Below are 8562 nucleotides of genomic sequence, written 5' to 3'. Positions count from 1 at the left end.
CATTGAGCTAAACCCTACCTAGTTTATTTTTTTATTCATAGAATTTACATACTCAGAACAGCTAGCGAGAAAGAAAAAAATTCCAGTCAGAATTGTAGATTTTGTTGTAAAATGAAGGGAAAAACTGCTGCTCATCTTAATAATAAAAATAACAGGAAGTGTTTTATATCAGGAACAAAAATTTAGGCTCAAGTTTGCCTGGGATCTTGAGTTCAACGGGAATGTTGTTTTTGGCCTTTATCTGCTACCCCAGATCTCTGGCTCTGCCAGCGGGTCCTGAGAGGGGGCAATGAGAGATTAAGAAGAAACTGTAAACACATACTAAAAGGAAAGCTGGGTCCCGGTGGGACCTGACCTCTCAGATGGAGAGGCAGTGACAGCCCAGCATGGTCACCTCTTTCCTTACACACTGTATAAAGGCGGGCCAGCGCAAGTGGGCAGAAAGCACAAGGTCTCAAGTGTTTTGCTGAGAACACTGAAAGAAAGCATTCTGGGAGCCGCCTGTGCCGAAGTAAACAACTTGTTTATGTGGCTCCTCTGCCTGGAGCTGTGTGTATTGGGGGCTGACCTTCCTCTAGCCCCAAGGAGTTCACCGACCTCCCCCACTGCTGGGTGGGCAATTACCAGCCTTTGTTCACCCTTCTTAAATGCTAGAGGGATAGTCCACCTTGCAGACAGGGAAGGAGGAACTGAGAGTAAAGTTTCAGCACCCCGTAGGGTACAAATGACAGGGCCCTAGTTCCATTGCACTTCTAACTGCATACCCCGTGTGTTTTTCTTTTTTTTTGTTTGTTTGTGTTTTTCGGTTTTTGTTTTGTTCCAGTACTGGGAATCGAACTCATGACTTCGTGCCTGCCAGGGGCAGGTGCGGTGCAGCTGAGCTAAATCCCCAGCCCTGTGTTTTTCCATTGACTCTGTGGGACAGGTGCGGCCCCTGATGTGGCGTTTTTGTTTCTGGTACTGGGAATTGAGCTCAGGACCCTGCACTTGCCAGGAAGGCACTTGTGTCACAGAGCTATATCCCCAACCCTGTGCCTGAAATTTGTGACTAGGTTTGTTTAATATGAAAAAATAGCCCTGGGTGTCTGTGCATATAAATCCAGCTACTCCAGAGGCTGAGGCAAGCTGGGCGTGGTGGCCCATGCAGCACTTGGAAATCTGAGACAGGACTGTCGCTGTGAGTTTGAGGCCAGCCTGGGCTACACAGCGAGTTCGAGGCCAGTCTGTGCTACATGGTGAGATTCTGTCTTAAAAAAAGAGGTTGAGGCAGGAGGATTGCAAGTTCAAGACCTAGGTAGCTTAGTGAGATTGTCTCATTTTGTCATACAAAAAAAAAAAAAAAAAAAAATCCTCATAAAAGCAAACAAAACAAATCCACAAGGAACAGCCTTGGCATCAAGGAATTTGTCATGGAGCTGTCTGCAGAGAAAGAGCCACACAGGGACGGTGGGAAGTCGAGTGATTCTCTGGGTGGGGAAGAAGAGCGCCTTGAATTGGAGCTGGGGACCCGGACATTGGGCAAGAGGAAATCCCAGGCCAGCCCAGGTGCCCCCTGCTCTGGCTGTGTTACGTGCTACCAGGGCACTTTACACACCTACCTTCCAGGTGAGGGGCTGAGGCGGCACCTGCTCAGGTGTGCACCCTCACTGGGGCGTCCTCCCTTCCCTTCTCCGAGAGCTTCCACATCTGGAGACTGATAGGAGCAGGACTTACCCAGGTTTTATAGTAATCACATATAGGCGGAAGGTGTTACTGTATATATAACTTTTTTATTTTACATTTTTGTTTGGTTGGTTGGTTGGTTTTTTTCCCAGTACCGGGAATCAAACTCATGACCTTGTGCTTGCCAGGCAGGCGCTTTTGCCACTGAGCTTAAACCCCAGCTCCTATTTTACATTTTTGTGGTACTGAAATTACTGAGCTGCATCTCCAGCCCTTTTTATTGTTTATTTTCAGACGGACTTGCTGAGTTGCCCAGGCTGGCCTCCAACTTGAGATTGTCCTGCCTCAGCCTCTTAAGTAGCTGGGATTATAGGTGTGCATCACTATGCCCAGCTTCTTCATCCTTAGTTTAACTTCCATGACAGTGGCATTTCCTAAAAAAAAAAAATTTTGTTTTGGTACCAGGAATCAAACTCAGGACATTGCGCTTGCCATGCAGGTGCTGTGCTGTTGGGCTATATCCCTGGCCCTAAAAGTTTTTATTTATTTATTTTTATTTATTTTAAGACAGGGTTTTGTTATGTAGTTCAGGGTGGTCTTTAACTCAGTATGTAGCCTGGCTGCCTGGAACTCAATGGCAGTTTTCCTGCCTCAGCCTACCAAGCTCTGGGATTATAGGTGAGCACCACTACATCTGGCAGCAAGCACTGTATTTTAATTTTTCCGTCTTTACCAGTCTGGATTGGACAGTAATTATCTCTCGTTAATATGTGGCTCTTCAGGACCCCATGACCCTGTGGTTGTTCGATGGTCATTCACGGTGCCCTGCCTTTGATGCCCTGCCTTGGTTTTCCGTGCAAGAGCTTGTTTGAGTCAGTAGGCAGCCTGGGCCACTGCCGCCCGCCTCTGGCTGGGCCCCGCTGTGTATCTGCGTGCAGGCGTGAGCTGCTCCGAGACAGACCCGGGCTGGGAGCGGGCAACACAGGGCAGCGTGAAGGCGCAGGCCAGCACTCTTCCTCTCTGGCCCCCAGGTCTACATCCGCACGCCTTCCGGTGAGGTGCAGACAGTCCTGGTCCAGGACAGCCCTCCTGCGACCGCCGCGGCCACCTCTACCACTCCCTGTAGCAGCCCCGCACCCCGAGCTCCCCACCTGAGCGGGACCAGCAAAAAACACTCGGCTGCTATTCTGCGCAAGGAGCGGCCGCTGCCCAAGATCGCGCCGGCCGGCAGCGTCATCAGCCTGAACGCCGCGCAGCTGGCGGCCGCAGCCCAGGCCATGCAGACCATCAACATCAACGGCGTCCAGGTCCAGGGCGTGCCCGTCACCATCACAAACACCGGCGGTGAGGAGGGCCCCGCCTGGGACCAGGAGGCACGGAGGGGCCGGCTGGGTGCCTGGTCTGTGTGTGTCCCTTGTGGAGGCCCAGCTGGGAACGGGAGGCTGCAGCTGCCTGCCACCTGGCCCTTGGCGTCATGTGCCAGGGAAGAGGGCAGATGGTCAAGGCCACGGTGCTTCCGAGTCCCCTCTCCCCGCCCCTAATGGACCTGTGGCGCTAAGCAATCTGGTGTTCTCCCCTGAGGGACTTCCCCAAGAGAGAGGACAAGACATTCTAGAGGGCTTGATTTTTTCCCAAAACCCATCGAATCGGCTTCCCTTTCTTTTGTGGCACAGAGCATTAAACCCAAGGCCTCTACACTGAGCTGGATCCCCAGCCTTTTTTTTTATTTTTTACTTTTGAGACAGGGTCTAAGTTGCTAAGTTACCCCGGCTGGGCTCAAACCTGCCATCTTTCTGCCTCAGCCTCCCAGAGTGCTGGGATTACAGACATGACCAGGACACAGGCCTGTTTCCTCACTCTTACTAACAACTAAAGGCAGGCAGGCATGGTGGCACATGCCTGTCATCCCAGCCGCTCAGGAGGCTGGGGAACAAGTTGGAGGCCAACCTGAGTAATGTAGAGCCTGTCTCAAATTAAAACTTTTTAAAGGCGTCGGGAGGCCCGGTGGGCAAGTGACGGCTCAGCTGTGTGAGGCCTGGGCTCATCCTCAGTACCACGCTCCGTGGGGCCATCCCAGGCCCCTGAGATGACCCCCACTGGAAGCCAAGCACCTTGGCTGGAGGGATTGCGGGCGAAGTCACACAGGCGTAGGCTCCGCCCCGCCTGGTGCTAGGGCTCAAGCCCAGGGCCTCCTACCACTCAGCTCCATCCCAGCCTTTTTTCCTGACTTTCACATCATTCTTTTTCAGCAGTGCTAGCAGGTAACCCCAGGGCCCAGGGCATGGGAGGCAAGCACTGCACCCACCTCCGCGTTGCCCCGCTCCTCTCTCCGCTCCTGAGTGACGGGGACTGTCGGCCTGAGCCACCACGCTGGGCTGCAGCCGCGCGTTCCTGTGACCTGTTTCTGTGTCTCCAGGTCGCGTCGTGCCACTTGCTAGCTGAGCGACCTTGCTGTCGTTGAGCCCCGCTTTCCTCCCATCTAAAGCAGGGGTAACAGCCTGTCCGCAGCCTCTCTGAGGCCCCTGAGGGGCTCTGAGACTCCCCCGCCTGACGCGGCCCTCCCGCCCGCCCGCAGGGCAGCAGCAGCTGACGGTGCAGAACGTCTCTGGGAACAGCCTGACCATCAGCGGGTTGAGCCCCACCCAGATCCAGCTGCAGATGGAGCAGGCGCTGGCCGGGGAGGCGCAGCCCGGGGAGAAGCGGCGCCGCATGGCCTGCACGTGTCCCAACTGCAAGGACGGGGAGAAGAGGTGAGCTGGCGTCCCCGCCCGGCCTGGCCTCTCCTGGCTCGCGGAGCTGACCTTCCCTCGCCCTGTCCTGCTCTGCCCAACGCCCAGGTCTGGGGAGCAGGGCAAGAAGAAGCATGTGTGCCACATCCCGGACTGCGGGAAGACGTTCCGGAAGACGTCGCTGCTGCGGGCCCACGTGCGCCTGCACACCGGCGAGCGGCCCTTCGTGTGCAACTGGTTCTTCTGTGGGAAGCGGTTCACGCGCAGCGACGAGCTGCAGAGGCACGCCCGCACCCACACAGGTCAGCGCTGCGCGCCGGCCACCCACCTCTGCCCGCCCCGCAGCCACGCTGCCCGAGGCCACCCTGGCGAGGGCTCTGGGGCACCGCGGCAAAGAGCCCGTTCGCGCCGAGGAGGTGGCTCGGTCAGCTGGTGACTGGTGGAACTGGGGACCCGGCTCAGACGCAGCCCTCAGGCTCCCCGTCCTTCCTGTATCCCTGGCTGCCCTCCCGCTGTTACCTAATTATTTGCCTTACATTGTTTTATCTTTTTTTTTTTTTTAACTCATTTATGTGTTCGTGCTAGTTTCGGTGTCAGATTTGATAGCCTAATTTTGGCTTAAGGTACTGGCGGGGAAGTGCGGCCCTGCTAGAAACTGAGCGCGCTGTGTGCCGAGGTCCCGGGTGCCCCGGTGGTCCCAGGCACACGCGCTGGGAAGCACTGCTGTTGCGATTGGTCCGGAGAGTAGGCCTGCCCTAGGACTCGGACTGGGTCCCTGGGACCCAGAACTGCAGCTCCCGGCCACCACGGTGGGACAGGACAGGAGTAGACGCCACCTGAGCACAGACTGGGCCTGTGCCAGCATAGTGGCTACTGGGTGCCAGCTTAGGGCAGGGCGAGGTGAGTGGGGCTCTCTCTCGAGGGCTAAAGTCCCGGGCACACAGACAGGACAAAGTGGCCCGACATGGGAAGAGGGTGGGCACGGGGGCTGAGGCGCAGCACGTTGGCAGAGGAGACCGCAAAGGGCAGACTGGGCAGAGAAAGGGGGCTTTGGGTCAGTAGGTGCCAGGGAGGAAGTGTGAGCAGGAGGCGACCAGGCCGGGCCGCTGGCCCCAAATGGGCGTCTCCTCTTGGGGCTGCAGGTGCTGGCTCTCGCCGGCTGCGCGTGACAGGCCTCTCCTCTTGCAGGGGACAAGCGTTTCGAGTGTGCCCAGTGCCAGAAGCGCTTCATGAGGAGCGACCACCTCACCAAGCATTACAAGACGCACCTGGTCACCAAGAACTTGTGAGGCCAGCGAGGCGGGCGGCCCTGCAGACGCGGACCCCCGGTTACCCCAGCCCCCGGGCCTGGCTCCTGTGGCGGCTGAGTCCCTGTAGGAAGGGCTCTGCGCCCGCCCTTCCCTTCTGACCCGGAGCTCCGGCCTGCCTGGCCCGGGGACGCTGGCCATGCCCAACGAGACGTTCTAACCCAGGACGCGTGGGACCCTTCTTTCCAAAGGAAAACGTGCATTTCACTCCGACGAGGAGCAAAGTGAGCCCCCTTCGCCCCCTCCCCACCCCAGCACCCCAACACTGCCGGGGTCCCATCGTGCCATAGCCCCCGCCCCACCCCGGCCGCCAGGGACACCCCAGGGCCCTGCAGCCCTCCCCGGGCGCCCCCGCAGCGGCTCAGAGGCCGCTGGAGACATTCCAACTTCTAGCCAGGGTCGGCGCTGCGGGCCGTCCCTCTCTGCGGAGAACGTTGCCTTATACTCTACTTCTGATGATGAACACTGTGTATTGTGTTTGCTTTAACAAGTTTTATTTAATTGCTTCCTTCGTCCTCTCCTTGGTTGTCAGCTCCCTGTGCCTGCTTTCAGTTAGGGTTTCGGGAGGTAGAGATGAGCGTATGAATTCTTTTTTTCACGCCACATTGCCACCCAGATCCAGTCCACACAGATGCCCTCCCACCTGGCCCCGCTGCCCACCCGGCTCTGTGTACAGTGTATATTGTATAATAGACGACTGCGTCTACGACATGTTTTAAAAACATATTGCTTGTTATTTTTGAGGCTTTTAAATTAAACAAAAATCCAACTTTATTTTTAGTTGTAACTGCTTGAGGTATGTTTTATGAATTAAGTGACAGATTTGTTATCCTTTATTAACGATGGACTTTGTTGGTCAGTGCTGGGCTGACAAAAAATTTTTCTTGGTAATAAATTTAGTTGCCTGAGGCAAAATCTGCACCTCAGAGGTTGAGCTTCCTGTCTGTCACCTTGGATGGCACAGAGGGGCTCGGGAGGGAGCCGAGACACTGGGGGACAGCTGCACCCTGCACGTACGGGAAGACCTTGCCCCGCTGGGACCTCGAGGCCAGGCCTGCAGAGCCTGGGAGTGGGGAAGAAACGGGGTTCCCAAGGCACAGCGTCCTGGGTGGGCACAGGAAGGAGCAGAAGCCTCAAGGCCCCTGGCCACACTCTGCTGCTCCTGTCTCCGGTCCAGCGTCCTGGAAGGTGGCCAGGGAGCCTTGGGTTCGGCCGGGGCTTGCTACAGTAATTGGAGGGTTTAGCAGAGGTGAAGAAGCTGAGCAGCACTCGGAGACCTGGGGGGAACCAAGTGTTACGCCAGCTGCCGCAGAGGAGCCCCACACTCCTGAGTCTGAGCCCTGCGCGTGGGGTTTAGGGGCCTCACACGGGGCCTTTGGCGGGAGGGGGAAGCGAACTAAGAGAAGCAGAATAAAGGCCGTTACTCAGACGTGACAGTCTGCGACTGCACATCTAGGTATCGTGGCCCGCTGGGGCAGTAACGGGAGATGGTGAAGCTGCTTGCTTATCACACAAGGATACGGCAGGTGTGGGAAAGGGAGGAGGGGCGTGCAGCAAAGGGACATCTGTGTAGAAGCATTTTGTTTTTCTCTGACATTCTCCCCTTTGATTCCCCTATAATTTTCCGTAAGGGATCATTAGGATGTGGCATTATGTGGGATCGGATTGGTTCTTTTTTTTTTTTTTTCATTTTTGAGATAGGGTCTTGCTATGCATTTCAGGCTGGCCTTAAACTCACTTTGTAGCCCAGGCTGGCCCAGGACTTGAATGATCCTCCTGCCTCAGCCTTCCAAGTGCTAGGATCATAGGCATGTGCCACCATGCCCAGCGAGGGAACAGGTTCTGAGCATCAGCTGTCTTCCTGATTGTTGGGTGAGGGCTCAGACCCAATTTTGGAGGAAATCTGAGCAGTCTGAAGCTGCACGGCCCAAAGAGCAGTAGGGGCCCAGTGAGAGGACGCCAGGAAGACCGCCCGGTCAGAGGGAAACCAGCTGTCACGGCGCTGTCTGAGCCTCTTCGCCTTTTCTTCTAGCTCTTAACTTTAGACATGACTGTTCCAGCTAGCAAAATAGCAACATTCTTCTCCCAAGCACAGGCGTGTTCTGCCCTTGTGCCTTGAGGAGGCCAGGAGCCTGCCTGTTTCAGAGTCACCTGGCCGGGGAATTGAGCTGCTGTTGTAGGGTGGCCAGGGAATCAGTGACTTGATCCATGTCGGAGGACAACTCTTGTGACGTGCCCCCTGCTCCACGCCTCTTCCTGCTGCAGTACCTGCCCTATTAGACTCGGTCAGAATATAGCTCAGTGGCACAGGGCCTGCCTTGCAAGTGCAAGGTCCTGAGTTCGATTCCTAGCACAAAAGGAAAAAGGCTACTCAGGATGGCCCTGTTGGTCCTTTCTTGGCGGTGTAGGGCCACCGTAAATCTCGCTCGCTATAAACTGATAGGTCGGTGGCTAGAAACGCCTGTCCAGTTACCCTCCGGGCATTGGTGGGCTGGCTCCACTGAACCTATCGTTGGGCAAGGCCGTGTTCTGTGCAGAGTGAGATTGTTCAGAACCCTGCTGGTTCAGTTAGTTGGCCAAGGGCTGTTAAGGCATCTGAGGTGGTTGTCTATGACATTTAGATGAACATCCTGGGTTACGGTCCTAGCAGAACATCTGTGGTGTAGGGGCTGGGGATTTAGCTCAGCGGCAAAGCACCTGCCTGGCAAGCGCAAGGTCGTGAGTTCGGTTCCTGGTACCGGAGAAAAACCAAAAACCAAAAAAAAAAAAAAAAAAGAACATCTGTGGTGTTAGGGGAGAGACGGAGATTCCCGAGTGGATATGTCTTCAGAGCTGCACACACGTCCAACAGGAGTACTTGGTTC

General features: G+C 55.7%; 1 protein-coding gene across 3 annotated transcripts in view; it reads left to right on the top strand.

The window, feature by feature from the left end:
• Window positions 1-6624, top strand: part of Sp2 (Sp2 transcription factor) — a 25719-nt gene extending 19095 nt beyond the window's left edge. For all 3 annotated transcript variants that reach the window (XM_005394260.2, XM_005394259.2, XM_005394261.2), the window contains exons 4-7: window positions 2694-3006; window positions 4238-4412; window positions 4500-4693; window positions 5580-6624. In XM_005394260.2, coding sequence (XP_005394317.1) covers window positions 2694-3006; window positions 4238-4412; window positions 4500-4693; window positions 5580-5680 — 783 coding nt within the window. In that variant the 3' untranslated portion in view covers window positions 5681-6624. The remainder of the gene's footprint in view (window positions 1-2693; window positions 3007-4237; window positions 4413-4499; window positions 4694-5579) is intronic.
• The last annotated feature ends 1938 nt before the right edge of the window (window positions 6625-8562 follow it).

This window comes from Chinchilla lanigera, unplaced genomic scaffold (assembly GCF_000276665.1).
Source record: "Chinchilla lanigera isolate Chin_1 unplaced genomic scaffold, ChiLan1.0 scaffold00050, whole genome shotgun sequence".
Classification (NCBI taxonomy): Eukaryota; Metazoa; Chordata; class Mammalia; order Rodentia; family Chinchillidae; genus Chinchilla; species Chinchilla lanigera.
Note: the sequence above shows the minus strand (reverse complement) of the source record. Positions and strands in the feature narration are given on the sequence as shown.